Source organism: Phaseolus vulgaris, chromosome 8 (assembly GCF_000499845.2).
Source record: "Phaseolus vulgaris cultivar G19833 chromosome 8, P. vulgaris v2.0, whole genome shotgun sequence".
Lineage (NCBI taxonomy): Eukaryota > Viridiplantae > Streptophyta > Magnoliopsida > Fabales > Fabaceae > Phaseolus > Phaseolus vulgaris.
In genome coordinates this window covers 61,395,792-61,417,658 of record NC_023752.2, presented here as the reverse complement: position 1 = coordinate 61,417,658, position 21,867 = coordinate 61,395,792, and the positions used below count along the sequence as shown (strand labels likewise).

General features: G+C 31.7%; 4 protein-coding genes across 6 annotated transcripts; 2 read left to right on the top strand and 2 right to left on the bottom strand.

The window, feature by feature from the left end:
* Positions 1-5,018: 5,018 nt before the first annotated feature.
* On the top strand, positions 5,019-8,875 carry LOC137823646 (GDP-L-galactose phosphorylase 1). The gene is made up of 7 exons (XM_068628864.1): positions 5,019-6,005; positions 6,614-6,726; positions 6,818-6,877; positions 7,162-7,404; positions 7,565-7,750; positions 7,863-8,111; positions 8,288-8,875. Exons 1-7 carry the CDS (start codon positions 5,882-5,884, stop codon positions 8,612-8,614), a joined length of 1,302 nt encoding a protein of 433 aa, XP_068484965.1. The 5' UTR covers positions 5,019-5,881; the 3' UTR covers positions 8,615-8,875.
* A 1,943-nt stretch (positions 8,876-10,818) lies between these two features.
* On the top strand, positions 10,819-12,103 carry LOC137827263 (pollen-specific leucine-rich repeat extensin-like protein 2). Its single transcript, XM_068633540.1, has one exon. It carries the CDS (start codon positions 10,941-10,943, stop codon positions 11,805-11,807), a length of 867 nt encoding a protein of 288 aa, XP_068489641.1. The 5' UTR covers positions 10,819-10,940; the 3' UTR covers positions 11,808-12,103.
* Positions 12,104-12,165: 62 nt separating this feature from the next.
* LOC137827264 (uncharacterized) lies at positions 12,166-13,415 on the bottom strand. Its single transcript, XM_068633541.1, has 2 exons — positions 13,042-13,415; positions 12,166-12,518 (listed from the first exon to the last, which is right to left on the bottom strand). Exons 1-2 carry the CDS (start codon positions 13,322-13,324, stop codon positions 12,409-12,411), a joined length of 393 nt encoding a protein of 130 aa, XP_068489642.1. The 5' UTR covers positions 13,325-13,415; the 3' UTR covers positions 12,166-12,408.
* An 826-nt stretch (positions 13,416-14,241) lies between these two features.
* LOC137827262 (dihydrolipoyllysine-residue succinyltransferase component of 2-oxoglutarate dehydrogenase complex 2, mitochondrial-like) lies at positions 14,242-20,746 on the bottom strand. Of its 3 annotated transcripts, none has more exons than XM_068633536.1 (15): positions 20,536-20,746; positions 20,174-20,266; positions 19,975-20,052; positions 18,888-18,945; positions 18,768-18,795; positions 17,862-17,926; positions 17,235-17,309; positions 17,073-17,128; positions 16,916-16,960; positions 16,554-16,811; positions 16,377-16,471; positions 15,700-15,790; positions 15,509-15,619; positions 15,067-15,261; positions 14,242-14,705 (listed from the first exon to the last, which is right to left on the bottom strand). In XM_068633536.1, the coding sequence occupies exons 2-15, from the start codon at positions 20,222-20,224 to the stop codon at positions 14,514-14,516; spliced, it is 1,398 nt and encodes a 465-aa protein (XP_068489637.1). In that variant the 5' UTR covers positions 20,225-20,266; positions 20,536-20,746; the 3' UTR covers positions 14,242-14,513. The 3 variants fall into 3 exon arrangements, with proteins under 3 accessions (XP_068489637.1, XP_068489640.1, XP_068489639.1); XM_068633539.1 differs by having other exon boundaries at positions 20,358-20,666; XM_068633538.1 differs by having other exon boundaries at positions 20,386-20,637.
* Positions 20,747-21,867: the final 1,121 nt, after the last annotated feature.

Genomic DNA, 21,867 nt, shown 5'->3' with positions numbered 1-21,867 from the left:
ACAATTACTTTTAAATTAAGAAAATAGCATGACAAATATTAATTTTAAATTTTTATTTATCTGAGATTTAGCACCGTAGTTATTAAAAGTTCTATGGTTTTAAGTGTTATATATATTATTTCTAAATACTAGTATTATATTATTGTAAATCTTTACGCTGAGAATACATGAAAGTTAAATATAATTTGAATAGTGAAGGTTGGATTTCTCATGTGAAAGTGTAACTTATATATTAAAGTAAATAATATTTATAATGGGTAAAATTATTTTTTATTTCTAATCCAAATTTTAATTTTTTTTTGAATAATTGTAGTGAAGAAATTATTGGAATATGTCTTAATCAATACTTTTTTGTCTTAATTGTATAAGGCTTAGAAAATACTCTCTTGTTACCGACAATTGATACTCTCCTCTCAGTAATGTTTTCTTGTATCTGTAAAAGGTTATCCAACGACCAAGTAAATGCTTTGTATGAGTATGATTAATATATTGATAAAACATACATCATTCTTGTATAATCATGTTTTTTTATAGTGTTTGTAATGAGCTATCTAGTTCATGGACCTATCTAATGTATATCATTACTTAAATGGACCTGATTTGCCGCATACCTCCTTAATTTACCTTGATGCATTAATTCTATAATGGGTGAAGTGGTTCGTCTGACCTCGACCGGTACACGCAACAACGAATTTTTAGTATGGACTATATTATAATAGTATAACATCCACGTCAGCGATGAATCAACATAAAATATATTAATATCCTATAATAGTGTTTATATACTCTCTCATTGTTAAGAAAATGGACTTTAAGCCTAACTCAACCCCATAAAACTGGCACATGAGGTTGAGGTTTGCACCCACTTATATACAATGAATTGTTTTCATTTCTAGTCGACGTGGGATCTCCAACATTCATCTTCAACCCACCAAGATGCCTTTTAAGGACAAAATCGTGATGGATGATATTTTTTTATCAACCGAATCCAATTTGAGAAACTTAACTAAAATTGTATATTAAGTGAATTTGAGAAACTTAACTAAAATTGTATACTAAGTGTGAGTTCAAAGTAATGAAAAGGAGAATTTGTCGTATTTATCTAACTTTGTTCTCATTAAAAGCAAAGTGTGTGTGGTTTTGAGTAATGCATAGACGTGGGTTGAAGATGGGTGGAGAGTGTTGTGGGGTCAGAAATGAACTTAACTTTTGGTGGCCATTCATTTACCTCGAAATTTCATGGACTCAACTTTTCTGTTTTCTGGTGAAGATAGAGAAATTTCAGACCTTCTTCCATGTGCTTACCTATTCACTATAGACAAAACCATGCAACTCACCAACACTTCACGTCCACAAAATTTCACATTTTCTACATTATCAAAATTATTTTTTCTTGTGCATCACACAAGATTTACGTGTATTTATTACAACGCTTCATTTTTTTTCTTCATTTTCAACTTTTCATATGCTTTTTGGATTCGTTGAAAAAGGTTTTGATCGAGACTCTATACACAACTCTATATGTGGAATTTATGAACAGCTTCTTCTTTTCAATTTGGTTTATGTAATGTTTAAAGGGTTCATTTTAAATCTTATAATTAATTTAATAAACATTTTACATTAATTAGTAGAACTTTTCATTGAACTGAGTCAGATAAATTTACTCAGTAATATTTTTACAAATAAATCACTACAAGAACAACATGAAATAAAAATCAATTTTAGAGACAAAAAATAATTAGTTGTTATAGTAACTAAATTAGATATCATTTTAGAAACTAAAATTCTAAATCAGTTTCTATTAGTGTTAAGTGATTTCTAAATTGATATCTAATTAGCAACCAAGATTTTAACTATCAATTATTTAGTTTATAAATTTTGTAACAAAATTTGTGTTTACAAAATACTAATTTAAAAACCATTTAACAATAATAGAAACAAATTTAAAAAAAAAAATTAGTCTATAAAATAATTTCTAATTTATTTACTATAACAACTAATTATTTTTTTTACTAAAAATTAATTTTTATTTTATGATTTTTTAGTGAATATTTAATTTACTGAATATTTTACTCATAAAAATAATCACTAATATTGAATCAAACTAATAAAAAAGTTGACCTTAAAAAATTTATTTACAAAAGCTACGTGTAAGGGTGGCTCCGACACCTTGCCTCTGACTTTTTTAAAAATATATTATAATAATACATGACTTATGAAACCTTTTTATATTGCTATAAATGTGCTGGAAGATAAAGAAAATATAAAAGATATTATAATAGCAAAAATATATAGTGTAAATAAAAAGTAATAAGAATAGATTTAACAGTTGTAAATATTTTATGAGATAAAAAAATATAATAAACTTTAGTAAATCAAAGATCATAAGATAAAGAAAATTGATTAAAAGTTGTCATACTTTTTTCATAAGATAATGAATTATAGGAGATTATTTTCGCTACTGATAATTTTTATATTTGACAATTAAGATAAGTAAATAAATCTATTGATCTGTCAAACTCTAAACAAATTACTAAGAATATATAGAAGATAACTCTCCCTAATATTCATCATCTTTGTTATCTATAATAATAAATTACATATATTTTTTTAATGTAAGTTTATATATATATATATATATATATATATATATAAGATGATTATTCATATTCTCACACTTTATATTTCAAAGTAATCGCATAAGGATATTTTTTAAGTTATTATTTTTTAAATGTAGTTAAGACTACACTGCATATTCAAAGATGAATGTTGGATAGTATACATTGAATAAAAAATAATTAAACTTTTAATCCAATTATAACCTATTTTACAATAAAATTATAAAATAGAAATCAATTTTAGAGACAAAAAATAATTAGTTGTTATAGTGACTAAATTAGAAACTATTTTAAAGACTGAAAAAAATTAGTTTTTAAATTAGTTTTTATTATTATTAACTAATTCTTAAATTGATATTTAATTAATTACAAGATTTTAACTATCAATTATTTAAATTATAAATTTGATAATTTTTTTTTGTTAGAATTAGATATCAATTTAAAAATTATTTAACAATAATAGAAATTAAATTTGAAATTAAAACCAACGTGATATATATTTTAATAAATAATTATGATTAATATCTTGACATGTTTTCAATATTTAATGTATGAGAAGGAGTTCATATTTTGACATGTTTTTTGCCACTCTTCCTCTTTTTTTATTAACATCTGCAAGGAGAATGAATGCTCTCTTGATTTGAGTGGATCATGTGCATAAATAGTTACTTCTTGCCAAAGTTCATGTTGTATTTATTTTTTTATGCTTTTTTTATACGTCTCTCTGTTTTCACTATACAATTTATTATCCTGTTTTTAATATTTCTGAAATATAATTTTTTTATTTTGTTTTATTTTTATCAAATCACTAAAAAAATTTATTATATTATAATTAATTTCAAAGATAAAAAAAACTAAATTAGAGACTATTTTAAAAATTAAAAAAATTATTAATATTTAAAGTAGTTTTTATTATTAATAAAAAATATAAAATAATTTTTAAATTGATATCTAATCATTATTTTAGTTCTTAATATTTTAGTTTCTAAATTATTTAAAAAATAATAATTAAAACTAATTTAAAATATTAGTTAAATTAAAAAGTTACACGAACAAAAAGAAAATGGTAACATTTTTATTGAGTGAAAAAATATTCAAGATTTAAATATAGCATACAATATATAAATTTAATATTAAATAACATTCATGATTATAAAGAAAAGTAGTATAATGTACTAGTTGGACGTTACAACTTTTATTAGAACACGTTTCTATAAGACATTGTAAACCATTTTATTTAATATTAATTTTAAATTAAAGTATACAACATATTAACAGCTTAAAAATTTCTTTATTCCTATAAATATATATATATATATATTTAATTCATGTACGTTTCCATTTTTATCATTATATTTTTGTTATTGAAAATGTTTATTCAATATCCCAATAAATATTAATATTTTAATTATTTATAAAAATTTATAATTTTTTTAGTTTTTAAACATTTTGCATCTTATTTGTATTGTGGGTATAAGATGGAGTAATGATGTCAGAATATCATAACTTTTTATTATTTTTTTTATCTAAAACATTTAAGTCAATTCGATGATGATGATGTAACCCTGATACTGTTAACAAAATATTTTATTAATATAGTGTACTTTTCTAATTTTGTTAATAAATATAACCACAAACACAAAAGATAAACTTTGTAAAAATATTAAAAAACTAATTTGTTAAATAGTTAAAATTATATTTAAGCCAACTTTTAATCATGAGATGTAAGAAGACCAAAAACAGTGGTGTTGGTAGTCAAAGGAGGCAATAATTAAAACACAACTGGAATTTGGATTCATATAAGTTGGGAAGCTGCATACACTATGTTACTTTCTAGAACTAACTTATATAAATAATTTAATAATGTGTAATGCTTATTAATTATTTACACAATGTATATATAAAATGTTGTTAAAAAATTTGGTCACGTGATAAATTAACGACAAATGTTTCAGGTAACTGTACGGATTAGGTCGACATAAAATAATATAAATAAATGATAAAATAAGATAACATAGTTTTAAAATTCAATACATAGGTTGAAAATACTATAAATATATTTAATAACGATAAGATGCGAAGAGTAAAAGTTAAGTTAAACTTCAACAACAACTTGACTCTATTTATCTGACGAGTATTATTTTTTTATCTTATAATCAAACAAAATGATAAGTAATGTTTTTTATTTAATAATTAAATAAATTTATTTTGACTGTATCATCAGAGTCTTTGTAGGTACACGTTCGAAAGTAATTTTGGACTTGAAAGTCAAAAACTAAACTAGATCCAATAGTTGAAATGATGATTTATATCCTATAGTCGAGACAAGTCCAAATCCATATATAAGAGTCCAAACTAATTGACGTAGTAACCGAAAATATTTATTAACAGGGAGAGATGGAGAATTCGAGAAAGAATTAATTTATGATAAGGTGGGGTAACAAAAGTAACTACCTATTATATATTATATTGTTATGATAATATATCTTATCGAATATTTTGTTAAAAAAATAGGAAAGGATATTTGAATTGTTGAGATTATTAAGATTAGAAGTGGGAGAAAAGATTCTGTAACGGAATATTCGTGGAAGAAGGAGCATTCTCTTGATATAGTGGTCCTACGCTTACGGAAACAATGTGAAAAGAAAAGCAAAATAGAAACAAAAGAACGAAACCACCCTCTCTCTTTCAATCATTGTCTCTTCTCTCTCACACTCTGTTTTCTTTCATTCACTCTCAGCACGCACACACACACACAACACAACACTTTGAGTTCTTAACCTCTAAGTCTTATCTATCTATATAACAACACACCCACATGCTCCTCTGTCTCAGACTCAGACTCACACATACCTTATCCAAACGAAGCGAGGGAAGTTTGCATGTTGAAGAGTTCAAAGAGAAACCAGAAAGAGAAAGAAGAGGTGATTGGGTTGAAACCCGGTAAGAACACGTTGCAGACATCACGGCTATTCTAAGAGTCTTTCGCTTTCTCATTCATGTCCCAACTGTACGACGGACGGGTTGCATAATTCTCGCAAACCCTTCGCCGCACGGTGGGCGTGGTGCGCTCCCGTCCGAAGGTGGTAGTCCCTCCGACCTCCTCTTCCTCGCCGGTGGCGGTTCCTCCTCCTTCTGCTAGCTTCTTCTTCTTTCTCCTTTTCCTCTCCTCACTTAACCAACATCTTTAACAGCGCACACACTTTCGCTCTTTCTTCTTCTTCTTCTTCTTTCTCTTCTTCTTTTTCTTCGATTTCACAAAAATGATGCTCAAAATCAAGAGGGTTCCTACTGTCGTTTCCAACTACCAGAAAGACGGCGCCGCCGACACTTCTCGTCCCGTCGGAGGTTGTGGTCGGAATTGCCTCAAAGCTTGTTGCCTTCCAGGTCCTTCTTTCTCTCCAACTGATTTTCATTACTGTTATTAGTTTGCTTGTATATATGCAATTGCCTATTTTAAAGTGATTGAGGCTAAATTACTTGCTGCATATGTGAAATAAAAGCTTACGAATTTAGATTTGACTCAAACTTGAGTTGAAATCTTGTATCTAAAGAGTTTTATTAGTAAAAAAGTTAGTATTTTTTGAGATCCCATAATATGTTTCCACAATTAATATATTTAATAGTATATAAATAACTACACACCTCACCTTATATAAATTAATTTATGAGGTTTAGTTAAGAATAAATTCTCTATATAAACTTAACCTTTCTTTTTAAGGTAAGCAAACGGGTTACGAAACTGACTTGGGAGCAACCCACGTGAAAAACCAAACATATATCTAGTAGCGGTAGTTGAAAAGAAAACGAACAGTTGATATTTTAATATATTCACGATTTGGTATGAATATTCTTGGAATCTTAAAACAATTGATTTTCTCATGAAAAAATTATGTATATCTTACTTTATCCTGTAAAGTGAGTTGGATCCAGGAATCTCATGTGTTTTCTTTTTGTTTTATTTTTTGTGCTTTGTGTTTTTGTTTTGTTTACAGATGCAAAGCTTCCTCTGTATGCTTTTAAGAAGGTTGTTAATGAAAAGGATTTGGCTCTGCAAGAATGCGGGGAGCCTCCCGTGGCATTCCTGGACTCGCTTCTTCTTGGAGAGGTAACCATGGAATTTTGGTGATGGAGAACGGTTAACGTGATATTCTTTTGTTACCCTTTGTTGTAAAGTGTTGTTTACCGTTTCATGGCAGTGGGAAGATCGCATGCAGAAAGGACTTTTCCGCTATGATGTGACTGCCTGCGAAACCAAGGTTGGCTTTGTTTTCCTTTTTCTAAATGTTGTCTTTCTCTCCATAGATATGGTTGGTATGATTTATGAGTGTGATGTGTTTTGTCGTCGTTGAAAATCATACATCGACTACAAATTAAAGCAATTAATCTTATAAGTCGGTTTTATGAGGTTGAGTTTGTTTTATGAAATTGAGTCAAATATCATCTTATAAGTTTGTTTTATGAGGTTGAGTCAAATCTTTTACCATATAAACCAGTTTTATGAGGTTTAGTTAGATTTAAAGTTCATATGATTTTGGTGTAGGTGATTCCTGGTGAATATGGTTTCGTTGCTCAGCTTAATGAGGGTCGTCACCTCAAGAAGAGACCAACTGAATTCCGAGTTGATAAGGTTCTGCAGCCCTTTGATGAAAGCAAATTCAACTTTACCAAAGTTGGGCAAGAAGAGGTTCTCTTCCAATTTGAAGCTAGTGACGATGGACAAATCCAGTTCTTCCCAAATGCTCCAGTTGATGTTGATAATTCTCCCAGTTTTGTTGCCATCAATGTATGGATACCAAACCTTTTCCTTATGGGTTGATTATTAGTCATTGCATTGCATGTGATGATGTTTGTATTAGTTTTATACAGTAAATTATAACTGAAAATGTAAAATATTATGTGATCTTTTTATCATCTAATAGTTTGTTTGTTTATTTTCTTAACAGGTGAGTCCTATTGAGTATGGGCATGTTTTGCTGATTCCACGCATATTTGAGTGTTTGCCCCAAAGGATTGACCGTGAGAGCTTCCTGCTTGCACTTCACATGGCAGTGGAAGCTGATAATCCTTATTTTCGATTGGGTTACAACAGCTTGGGTGCTTTTGCAACTATTAACCATCTTCACTTCCAGGTACTGATACTCAATTACCACTTGTAGGTTTATGTAGATGTGTTGTTGTTCAAGACTACTCTTTCAGTAATCAGATTGAAATTTCATGACTTTTTGACATGGATATATGCAGGCTTACTATTTGGCTCTGCCCTTTCCCATTGAGAAGGCCCCCACTAAGAAAATTGCAAATTTAAATGGCGGGGTGAAGATATCTGAACTGTTGAAGTATCCAGTTAGAGGTCTTGTCTTTGAGGGTGGAGATACTGTGGAAGATTTATCAAATGTTGTTTCAGACGCTTGCATATGTCTTCAAAACAATAATATACCATTCAATGTTCTTATTTCTGACTGTGGAAAGCAAGTGTTTCTGTTACCACAGGTAAACTAAATGAATTTTCCTAATCTATTTTAGGCAAATGGAGTTGTAGATTGATGCAAGTTGTCAATATATTACTTCTCTTTACCAAATCAATAATTATACATTCACAACTTGTTTCACTATACAACTGATGCAAGTTGTTAATATATCACTTATCTTACCAAATATATGAACAGTGTTATGCAGAGAAACAAGCTCTTGGAGAAGTGGATGCTGAGCTTCTTGACACCCAAGTGAACCCTGCAGTGTGGGAAATTAGTGGGCACATGGTTTTAAAGAGGAAGAAGGATTATGACGAGGCATCTGAAGGCAATGCTTGGAGGCTTCTTGCAGAGGTGTCTCTCTCTGAAGAGAGGTTTCAAGAAGTCAACGACCTTATTTTTGAAGCCATTGACTGTGGTGATAATGTTCAGCGTGACAAGGAAGAGGATGCAGTGAGCTCAAGTGCACACTCTACTGTGGTGGTGGTTGCTGGTTCACAAGAATGTGTTGTTCTTCAGTAAACAAGTCTCTAGCTACCACTATGAACAAAAATTCAGGATTTGTGCAGCATTCTAAGAATAATTTGCTGATTTATATCACTTTTAAGTTGTAGTATTGTGTTGTGCTTGAGCCTTAAGGTCGTGTGTTTTATGTATTCATGTGGAAATCGATGAAATAACTGCTCACCTGAGTAGTGTTGGTGATTGTGCTTGACTTGACTGTCTGTTGTGTCTTTCATGCTTGAAGAAATAATAAATTCAGGTATCTGTTTGTTTGTTCAAGGCTAAATCAAACTGCAGCATGTGTTTCTCCATGATGAAATTTTCACTTGCCCTTTTTCGGGCTTCAGTGTCTAATGAATGTTATTTTTGTATATTAATCTATGTAGCACAAACGCGAATAGTTGATATGTTACGAACCTGAACTCTTTAACACGTGTAATCTAAAAAATATGACACACGATACGTATCTATACATGGTGAATTACATGAATTGATAATATAAATTTATGTGAATAAGTATGATAAGGTTTAGGATTTAGAGTTTAGGGTTTAGGACAACAGTTACCTATACTATGAAAGTCCACTTTTAAACTATGTTAAAGGTCCAAAGTTAGCCCATTCAGTTCCTATTTTAGGTCTGAAATCATCACGAATGAAAAAAAAAAGAATTTGGTAAATCCTAGTTTTATTAGTCATAGTATAGAAAGTTGTTGTTCTATCAAAGTATGACTGAATTTTTTTTTTTATTTCTATAATTATAGTAAAAACTTATACAATAAGATTGAATTTTTAGTATTTCAGTGTCTTTGTCCTTTTTAAAATTGTGTTGGAAATGTGTTAGAACCGTATTAGAATTGTGATAGACCCAAACAATATGTATTGAATTGAATACTTCACTGCCGATACATGTCGTACAAATGTCACAAGAAACCAGATAGACTAAAAGCAGATTTTTTGACGAGTTGGTCTTCAAATTGATTGTATGATGCTGCAAACATTATACGTTGTTGCTCTGCTAAGATGTCCTAAAACTGAGACGCGTTTGATGGTTATGTCAAATTTAGTGCCTTGATTTTCTAGTAATTCATTTCAAGTTTTGTAAGTTTTAGGACAAAGGCACAGACTCATCTCAGAAAGGGAAACGTGCCCACCCAAACGCACTTAGTAATTAATGAACTATAATGGGACAATAAATGATTTCTTATCCATTTGGTAGTGTTCAGCAGCAGTACTCTCACACAGCATATCTTTGAATATGTGCAAAATACACTTATTTGGTGCATCAAAAAGATTCTAAAAGAATGTAAAATTAGAAAAAATCTCTTATACTACTCTCCATTTGCTTATTGTGACATTTTTTTCCTAAGAGGAATGTGAGAATTGCTCACTTCATCAAATCTTACTAGAATTGTGATTCCTAACATTAAATTGGTTATGATGCTGTGGTACGCATCCACATTGTGGTCCCTTTGTCTGAATATCAGATCATAACGTTGGTTATGAGACGAGTGGTTCCATGGGGAACTGGGCAATTTTGTGCAGTTATATCTTTTATTAAACGTCCTCAAATTCTGCTTAAAGTAAAAAAAGTAAAAGCGCGTTTCTTTCTTTAGATCTAATTTTCTTACACTGATAACATTAATTATGATCATTAATTAAGGTGATGACTTGATGCTCAAAAACCATAACCTGATACAGAATTTCGTGGGGTTGTCACCGTGCTTTTAGAAGGCGTTTCCATTTTCATGTGACGCGTTGCTTGAACGTAACCGTTGATGGTTATAGATTGAGCATGATTAGCAAGTTGTTGCAAGTATATCTATTATGAAATCAATTTTAATCTTAACTCAACTTCATAAAACCGGCTTATGAGGTGAGATCTGTATTCATTTATAAACTATGAAATGCTTTAATCTATGCTTTAATCTATAGTGAATGTGAGATATCCAACACAACCTTTCTCACACCAAGAGTGACAACTCGTGCGTGGGACAATATGTTATAAATGGTCCGGTTCGATAGCGAGTGGTCTAATAAACTTTACAAACTCTCATTAAGATAGCCTCGAAAATAAATGAGAAACGGTAGTGAAGTGACTTATTTTGAGGATGGATGAACGTAAAAGCGTTAAGCCACCCAACTCATATTCAAAAAGCACAGAGCTAGCTGACAAAACTTCCCTTCTAATAACAATAAAAGCGAGTGCAGATAAGGTCCACCGTCCATAACCATGCATGAAAAACACGCTCTTTTGGCTTGTTAGAAAAGCAAGTTAACTTGATAAACCTGTATAAATTGGTTCCACAATCCTACCCTTCAAGGCATAAACAACCACTTCCTCAAGATGAGTCTGCACGCAAAATGTTCAGCTCTTGTGATGTTGGTGTTGGTGCTGTTGGTGATGAAAATAGAGGGAGATTCAACAGGGAAAGAAGTGCATGAAAATGACACCAACTCAACATCATTGATGGAGAAAGATGTTAACCAAATCACTGGATGTGCAGGAAGACCATTCGTATGTAGCAGAGGAGAGTTTCCAACAAGGTTTATGTGTTGTGGAGACCGTTGTGTGGATGTGACTGCAGACAACGATAACTGTGGGATATGTGGGTTTAGGTGCCTGTTCAATCGTCAATGCTGCAACCGTCTCTGCGTAAACACAAATAGGAACATTTTCAACTGTGGGGGGTGTGGAAGAGTGTGCCCTTTTGGAAGGTTATGCGTATTTGGAGTATGTGCCTTTGAGCAATCAGTGCCAGTGCCACCATTTCTAGTACCACTGCCACCAACACCACCGTTTCTGGTTCCAATGCCACCAACACCGGTTCAAGGGCCTCCAACACCGGTTATAGTGCCACCAACACCAGTGCCAGTATCACCAACACCAGTACCAGTATCACCATCACCATCACCGGTGCCAGTATCACCAGCACCAACACCAGTGTCACCATCACCCGTGCCGGTGCCAGTGACACCATCACCGGTGCCAGTAACACCATCACCGGTGCCAGTGGCACCTGTGCCAGTGACACCATCACCAGTGCCAGTGACACCTGTGCCATCACCGGTGCCAGTGTCACCGGTGCCATCACCGGTGCCAGTATCACCATCTCCAGGACCAGTGACACCATCACCATCACCATCGTACCCTCCCTTGTCTCCATTGGACAACCAGCCTGAACATACCAAAGAGACAGCTGCAATGGATTAACTATTGTAATTGATTGTGAATCCTAGTTATTCAAAAATAAGTATTTGAGGTTTTCATGTGCAACTGTTTGTTTCCGTTTCAAGATGTTAGTATGAAGTTTACGATGTTATGTTGCAGTTACGTATGATATTGGTTTGATGCTTTCTGTGTTAGCAGAAAACCATGTCAATACTATGTGGGGAAGAAAACTCCCTGGTTATTTATGCTTGATAATGGCTGAACTAATCGTATTATCATATTAATATTTAAGATGTTTCAAAGTTAATATGATATTTATTCTGAGTTCGTTTAAAGAAGTGAAACGGCTATAAGAAGTGCATTCATAATTATTCTTTTCTCATTCACGGAAGCATTCGCATATTCAAATGTGAAACTATTATTTATATTGAGTAATTGTTACATAAAAGTAAAATGAATAATTTATACGAACTGCAGACACAATTAGAAGAATTATGTACATATGCTCAATTCAATTCAATTCAATTCAATTCAATTCAATTCTGAGTGTTGAACATTCCTAGAAGAACACGCAACATCTTCAAGCTTCAGAATTTTCCTGTTCAGGATATTGGTTACGTGCAACCGCTATCTCACATTCCGTTTACTTGGGATTTTGTTTTTTCGCTGTTTCCAAGCTCTTCCTCAGTAAATTAATCTCCCTTATATAATAATGTTGTCTGTCGATAATCAATCCAAGGAATAGAGAGAATCCTGCCCAATAATAAATAGGGTTTAAAGTTATCTGTTCTTTCTGCACATAATATAGCAGAATAAGTGGCAAAAGAAAAATCTATGTTCATTGATACATGCTAGAATTCATTTGGTGCCTAGTTAGAACGTTTGAATCAGCAACCAAAAAATTCGTTGTACAACTCACCTTATAAACCAGTTTTATCAAGTTGATTTAGGTTTCTTAATTATCATAATAGAGTCTATCCTAAAAAAAATTATTGACTTATCAGGCTACGTTATCATCATACCGCTATCAGACCATCTATGAATATAGTCTCACGCACATAGGTTTCAGCATGAGGGGATGTAATTTCAAGTTGACTAGAGATAAAAACATTTCATAACATGTAAGTGGGTGCAAACCTCACTTTATAAATCGATTTTATAAGGTAAAATTAAGTTTAAAGTTCACTTCTTAACGCATAAATGTCAAAATTTGAAATTGTGATGAATTTAAGCTTGATGAAATAAGTAATGCAGGTATTGTAAGGAAATAAGTTACCCAAGAGAGATGCTTCCAAGAGACGATATGCCATGACAACCTCATCAGTTGGATTAACTGTGGCAGAATCCTTTAAACGCTTTTGCATTTGGGTTATGGTATAGACGGTGGAGCTGAAGACCACAAGCATGGTTGCTGCCACAGTTTTTGTGACCAAGGGGCCCCTCCCCTGCTTCGAAAGGTCTAGCCCCTTCGCCACCAATTTTCGTATTGGATTTGCAAAAGATAATATTAGGATTAATGCCATTTGGATAATCAAAAGCATGAATAAAAGTTGTATCATCTTTGTATAATTGCTTAAACCTTTATTTGTGTGGTGAATGTAAGATGAGAGGAGGCAAAAAAAATAATGAAGTGTTGATTTGGAGTTTGAGAGTATGTGGTTATAAGCTACTTTTGGAGAGTTGTGAGGTTAGGCAAAGAATTATATGCCATGCTTTTCTTTCCAACACCTAAGGAGGTTTAGAATAACTTCTGACAACATCAATTTTACCGGTCTCTTCAGGTTTCCTTAAGAGATTATTCCTACGCATGTTTGTTTTTTTCACTTGCAAGGCACCAAACTAAAGTTCACTCTCCAAAATTGAAAATTAGCACTTGCTTTCTAGACACCATAAATGATTAAAATGCACTCTTTAATTTTTAAATAGGAGTATAATACAGGTTAAAATGTATTCAGTATATTTAGTATATTTAGTATTCTAAAATATTTAGTATTTTAAAATATATCTTAAGATTTGGATTTTCACATCACTATTCTAAATTAAGTTTTTCAGAATTGAATTTTTTCCATATTTTTCCTAATTTTTTGTAAATAGTTCAGTATTTTTGAAAATACAATACAAGAAGAAACTTCGAAATTGTAGGAAGAATATGTCTAAAAACTCTCTTAATATGAGATTGAGCTGGTACCCGGTAGCACCAGCAAATGCAGAGGCCCAGTTAGATCTTGCATCCGTTGTAAAATTTTGCACCTGCGTATACAGCTAGCTCCCACGAGTGTCAATGGAAGTATAATCATCCATTGTATTATTTTAGGATGACTTGGAACCATCAAGGCTTGGGAGACACTACATTTTATGCCGCGAAGAACACAATAACACATGAATTCTAACAAATTTAGTTTTTGCCAGAATTATTTGGAAATTAAAATGATATGTATCAGAAATTTCATCGGCAAAAAAGTACTGCGGCATAAAGTGCGATGGAAAAGAAATCGCATTATTACTTCAGGGACAACCCCTACATATAGTTTCATAGTTCTTTCATACATTTTTGGAGCAAAAAACTGTGACCCTCTTCATATTAAATGAGAGGAATAGTGAGCAGAAAAAACACAAACATGCTGAATATATATGATCCTAAAGAGTTTGCTCATTACAGATTATAAATTACGGGCAGCCGAATTCAAAAGCCAAACAAATGGGTACCCATTATGGTATTTGAATTGAGGTTTAATTACTCCATCCAAATTATATGTCAAGCAAAAGCCTGCGAGGATCCTCCACGATATCTTTGATGCGGCGCAGAAAGAACACTGCCTCTCTTCCATCGATAATTCTATGGTCATATGTTAGAGCAACGTACATCAATGGTCTTGGGACAACATTTCCTCCAACAACCGTAGGACGGCTCACTATGGAATGCATACCCAAGATTGCAGACTGCCAAAAACAATAGCTGCATGAGTTTTCTTTCTAAATAGTTATCAGTTTATTATACAAATTGTTAACAATTATTTGCAGCATTAAAAACATCATTGATATAAATTTAACTAGTAACTATTCGTAATTTAGCTTGATATTTTGAATTACAGTGATCTTTTCGTGAAACAAATAGCATTTTGATAATTTAGTGGGGACAAATAATGACCATTTTCATTAAATGACAAACAATGCCGGAACCTACTAATAAGATAGAAGGAAAGCAATCAATGATGAAGTACTATCACATTAACAAAGACAAAACAGCTTCGAATATATAACAAAGAATGTCATGATTTATATCTTGTTAGAACTTCCAAACCTGAGGGGGGTTGATAATAGGGGTACTCAAAAGGCTTCCATAAACACCACCGTTGGATATTGTAAGAGTGCCTCCAGCCATCTCATCAATTGATAAAGTTCCATCATTTGCCTTCTTAGCAAAAGCATTGATTTGCTTTTCTATATCAGCAAAGTTCATGGTTTCTGCATTGCGGATAACAGGAACAACAAGGCCCTGGGATGGAATTGAGGGTCAATAATCGTTAAAACACACATGCATGTTGATAACTTCCATAGCCAAGCAAAAGAATTGCAAATTTAACAGTATATTTGTTAATTAGCTCCAATAGCCATGACAGTAGTTGACACAAGTTTATTGAAAATAGCAAAGTTTCGTCAAGAGATAGTATAATGATTGATTGATAGATTTCTCTACACAAACAAAGTAAATGAGAAAAGGTAATGGTGTGGCTGGTAAAAACCTTCGGAGTACCAACGGCTATGCTGATATCTATATAATCTCTGTATATAATATCATCCCCATCAATGACTGCATTGACAATTGGTTGATGTTGGAGTGCGTTGACAGCAGCCTAACATGGACACCACAAAAGTATGAGGAAATAAAAAAGATAAAGCCAAGCTAGTCTATACTTGTAAATAGAAAACATACTTTGACAAAGCCTGACATAAGCCCCAACTTGACTCCGTGTTTTTCAACAAAAGCATCCTTATAATCAGAACGGAGCTTCATCAAATTAGTCCTGTCATCAAGAGAAAAACAATAAGGGAAATATTGAAAAAAGTAATCTACTAAATTACTAAATGACAGGAAACTCAGCATTAAGAATGTCCCACATTATAACTAAATTACATCCCCCCCTCAACAGAATGTCCCATGATACTGGTGTTATCACACAGAAACTAACAAAGTGGCATAATGTAATATTACATGTATAGATGAGAAAAAAGTTAAACACAAATCCAAGGGAAAAAGATTTTGACCCGAATGCATATGTACGTTAATCCATGGTCTATCTTCCTCTAAACAAAAAAAAACAAACAAACAAACAAACAAACCAAGCCCGCAAGTAGAATTTAAGAGAACACACAATCATGTTGATCTGACAAAGAACAAGAAAAATTAACAGAAATGCCATGACTTTCCAGTGTATCATAGATTCATAGCTACAGATTTTTCTTGAGGGCTTCATTAAATTTAGAAAACATTGTTCCATTAGATCAAAAACCCAATAATGTATAATACTGAATATTTATTACGGGTGAAAACACACAAACTAAAGCAATATTCAAAGCTTTAGATATACTTCAAAAATCAACAAAACATACATATCAACTTCATTGAAGGTTGTGAGCATAGCAAATGTGTTCTGGGAATCTTTCAGCCGTGTAGCAACTCGTTTCCGAAGCCTTGTCATAGGAACCTTTGATAACAACAGAAAACATCAAAAGAACTTTCATGCTTGCTAAATATAACTCAGTAGGAAAAAAATCTCAATGACTCACCCGCCTTTCTCTTTCTTTGGGAGGAAGTTGGGGTTCAGTGGGAGAACTCAATGCGGAAGGAGGTGCTTTGGGCTTCTCTTTAGCAGGTTGGGTTTCAACTTTGGGAGCTTTCTTCTCCTCACTAACCTTTGGCGTTGGCTGAGGAGCAGCTTTCTCAGATGTAGTCTCAGATGGAGCAACATGAGTTGCGTCAGCAGACCTTGAAATGATTGCTATCTTGTTACCTGGCTCAACAGTATCCCCTTCATTGGCTAGAAACTGCAAACCATTAAATAGATCACACAAACAAAATTTAATACAAGTAATAACTTCTATCATTCTGGAGTGGTTGGATAAAAACCATTTAAGCAATCAAACTGTACCTTCAGAATGACACCTGACTCAGGACTTGAAACATCGATTGTCACCTAATTAAGGAATAAGAACAACATACAGAATTAATTATTCTAAAAATGAAGATCAGATCTGTTTATAACCATCAGAATCCTTCACAAATATTTGCTTGTTCCAACATGGCACCTTATCTGTTTCAATTTGAGCAATTGGCTCATCAGCCTTAACCCTGTCACCAGGCCCTGATTTTCATTTATCAAATAAAAACATGATGGTCACTCACCAATAATTCATAAAAAATACCATTCAAATAGATAGAATAAAAAACATATTTGAGGATCAACGTACTCTTCAAAAAGTTTGCCAGAGTTCCATCAGCGATAGATTCAGCCAGAGGAGGGACCACAACATCGACCGTATCTCCTTTATCACACATATAAATAACAATAACCATCAATCAAAAGCCAGAATAAAACGAGTTAGTTAGACAACCTAAATGCCATATAAATGAATGACATCAATAATCAACTCTTATTTCTTTGGTCCTAGATACTAGACTCTCATATAAAGTGAAAATGAAATTTAGAACATTCACCAAATTCCTACATATAAGTTCCATTTACATAGTACAAAAAATATACACAAGAAAGTTTCAAATAAACTATGTAGCCCATGTCGATTATATACGAGACTTCAAAATCATGATGAAAATTATAAAATCAATAGACTCGGTGATTATTACTTATTCTAACCATACTAAATATTACTAGATGTCAATGTTTTCAAACAGATATAAGGAACAATATAATCCTTTTTAAAGACAGATGCAATGCTTTTTCATATTCATGGATTGTCTCCTCTTTCAACAACTTTATAAGAGTTAAACATATTAGAAAATGCATTAGATATGTCGAGTCATGCTTCACAAAAGAAAAAAACTTGAACCACAGAAGAATATGCATGTCAATGTCTCACCATTGTCTGAAGAAAATGGACGCCCCCAGGTTCGAAAAGCTACTGCCTCTGGATGAAAAACCACCCTACATAACAAAAACACAATATCAAAACAGTGTCTCAGGATGAGAAACTGTAAAAACTTTCCATTCCATCAACTCGTCAATTAATGATTTCTCATTATTGGACACCCCAAACTCCATGTGAAAAGATTATCAACAGAATTAGATTGAGTACAAATTAAATGAAACAAGAATACCCAAAATGCAACTGACTTAAAAATACGTCATTTCAAATTATGTCTCTGGGACATCCAATGCACTTAGAACACCACCAAATTTAAATACTTAGTATTTATATGACGATGACAACATGATATGAATGTTTACGTGCATAACCTATGCATTAGCAGCAACACAAGAGAAAAAGTGTAAAATTTGCAACCAAATAAGACTGAAAAAAGCAAGGACTGTTGGTACTGAAATTTGTCACAACTAAAATTAAGGATTCAATTGGTTAGCACACTGAAAATAGTTTAATTTTTTCATTTTTATTACCAATTCACTTTTTTCTCCTGAAAAGCCTGGATATAGAAAACCTTTCTACATTATATTATTTTTCTCCAAACTCTTTGTTGTTTTTAAGAAAACAATTTAAAGCTGCCAAATCTAATTCTAACATTTGAAGATCTGGTTCGAGAGCTAGATTTTATGTTTCCATTTTCAGCTAATTTTAAGTATGTCTATAACTACAACAAACATGTTTTCAGATGTGCTTGTTATTTTCAAGGAAAAACCAAAATGCTTAACCAAGTGCACCCTTACTATTGCATCTTCCAATTTCAAACCCAAACTTTTTTATCAAAACTAAATAGAATTCAATACTTGAATAAAGCCTGGGACTGAATATCAATGTGATGTCACTAACCTCATAGCCTTAGAATTAATCCCGGATCCTGCAGCAACAATATTAATGACTTAAATTAAAAAATACAAGAAATCATTAAACTAATTAAGACAATAGCCTCTAAAATGCACCCAAAATTACCAGATGTTATACTACAGAAGTTCCTTACAAATCCACATCCGTCTGAATGAAACACTATCTGTCAAACATAAAACAAAATAGTTGTAAGAAACTTCAAAAGAATACGAATAGCAAGTAGATTACCCCCTTATAACAAAGAAGACCATGAGTAACAACGAGAAGAAATAAATAATGAGGCCATCAATCATCACCTGTATGCATGATATACTGTCATGGAGTGATGAATGACTAAAGCATGTACGTTTAACAGTTAAAAAAATCAATAAATAGAAGAGTGCACAAAATAATCTAGTTAATAAAACATCATCCACGCTGAATAAGACTGTCCCAATAAATTTACATAGTACAGTCTGACTAGACGCTGCATAAGACGGTCCCAATAAATTTACATAGTACAGTCTGACTAAACTGGCAGTCTGTCTATGTATCACTTTGTAAGTGGCAAACTTTGCTGATAGAGTTGAGCAAAAAAACTAAATCTCTACCCTGTCACATTGAATTTGAACAGTCATCTGATAATCCATTCAAATTTTGAACAATATTCAAACAACACACAACAGAAAAGAGCATAAACAGAAATTAAATTCGAAACCTATGAACAATCCATAAGCCATAGATGTATAAAAAGGAAGAAAAAGGTTAGAAAATGAAATGAAATGTAACAGATGATAATCAGAGTTTTTGCAAGCTACAGATTTTTTTTATCAAAAAGCACAACCATTAATTTCACATTCTACTGTGAAGGTTACATACATTAAACACATATCCCAAAGAATTAATATCTTTATTTTCTATAAATATAGAAATGTAAGTCTTTAGTCCCTAAAAATACAGCCATAATTTTGTGGTTCATTATATATATTGAAACAGAGACCAGGCATGACACATTTGCCAAACCGAGGGACGAAAAGGATGTGATCTTATTTTGAGGGGCTAAAGACGAACATTCCCTTCTTTGAAGAAACAAACAGCATGATTAACCACATGCCAAAAATAACATTTAAGTGATCATCAGTACCTTGTGCAAAGAGGATAAAACATATTAACAGATTAGGATGCAAAAAGAAAAAAAAAGTAAGACAAACACCTCTTTCTCGACAGTGGAAGAAACTCTAGCAGAACCAGAGAGGCCAGCCCGAATTTTCTGAACTGACTGACCTATAAGCTGAAACAATTGCAAAATAGGCATCAGGCTTCGCTTAAACTTAAGCATGAATCCATGGATCAACCCAAACACATTCAAATTAAAAATTCATCAAAAGCGTTTACAAAGATTCAGCTCTTACCCGAGGAGACGGGCTGCCAGAAGCAACCCTTCGCCTTACCACACCAAACATGATTATGCGATCAGAAATCTCTTCTTCTTCCGGAATTCAAACCTAATTCGACAAACACCAAATCCAAAAAACAAAACCATAAAAATCATCGGAGTAATCTGAAAAATACATGCATCATAACATATCGCATTACGTTTCACAAAGCAGCAGTAACAATACACCTATTGCGATGGATTCTTCCGATTGAACGTTCCAGATTCAGATTTGAGAAATTGCGGTGCAGAACAATAGAATGCTAGTTTCGAAACAAAGAAATGGAAAAGGCACAGCGAAAGATTGAAGAAGAGAGAGTGAAAAGAAAAGTGTGGAACCTGAACAGCGAAACGCAAGAAGGAAGGTAGGGTTGACGATGGAACGGAGATCGCCGCCAACAAGTTCTGAAGAAAAATATTATACTATTCTCCCTCTATGATTCTCTATAATTGTATTTCTAATTTCTTATGTCAAATTTCCCTAATTCTTTCTTATTATTGCCCTGAAATTTGGGAATTTATCATGTCAAGTATACAGGTGTTTAAATATTGTTTTTCTTCATCACCTTTCACAATTTATATTCAATTTATGATGGTCAAAATTTTGTATCAATCAAATCAATTTATGATTTTATTCAAAATTAATAAAATAATACTTTTTTAATCAAACTAATTCTTTTTTTTTAAGATAAAAGTGAGTTAGATGAAGTTAAAGTTTATTTATAATTATATTTTTTAAAATGAAATTAATAAAAATCAATTACGTCATTGAAAAATTAGTAAAAAATATGTGGTTTCACTGTCCAAACTATATTTTTTTTTGTGATTTAAAAAAATAGAAAAAATTGTGTGATTTAAAACTATGTGTCCTTATGGTTTCAAAAATTTAGTTTCCTTCAAACTCATAATTTCAAGCCTTGTCATAGCCTAATTAAATATCAATGTAAGAGTTATTTTGTGCAAAGGAAATAAATAAATTTCCTAATTATGTATTTACTTATATAATATGTATATATATAAATACTAAGTTTTGAATATTATTAAATATATTTATACAATATAAGGTTTTCTTTTTTAAAACATTCTATATTCTTATTTTATAATTAATTATATTTTAAAATTATAAAAAAATCATAAATATAAACCACTCATTTCAATAAAAATAACTCCACGCGTTATGTTTATTCTTTTTCTTTATTCAAATTATAGATCAAATATATCAAATATAAAACAATGTAAATATTATATTTAAATAAATTTATAAATTAATATAAATATTAATTTCTAACTTATTGAAATAAGATATCATAACAGCAAAAATTGCACAAACACCTGTTACATGTATTTTCCTTATATTATATATAATACTAAATATGTATTTAATTATTCTATGTTTAAAAAATTAAATATAAATCAATGTTTTTACTTTTTTATTGATTATTCTTATTCTAGAAATCTTATATACAAATTTTATTGGTGTTTCTGCTCAATGTTTGACAGTGATTGTAAATTTCTTTTGTGGTTAAACATCTTAAATAAAACATACCTGTATTAATATATTATTCAACATACATAAAGTTAGGCAGAATTAAAAAAAAAGTATTATGATCTTGTTGACTTTTTATTTTTATTTCTTTTATAAATTTAAGAAGGAAGTACGTATTGGATAGA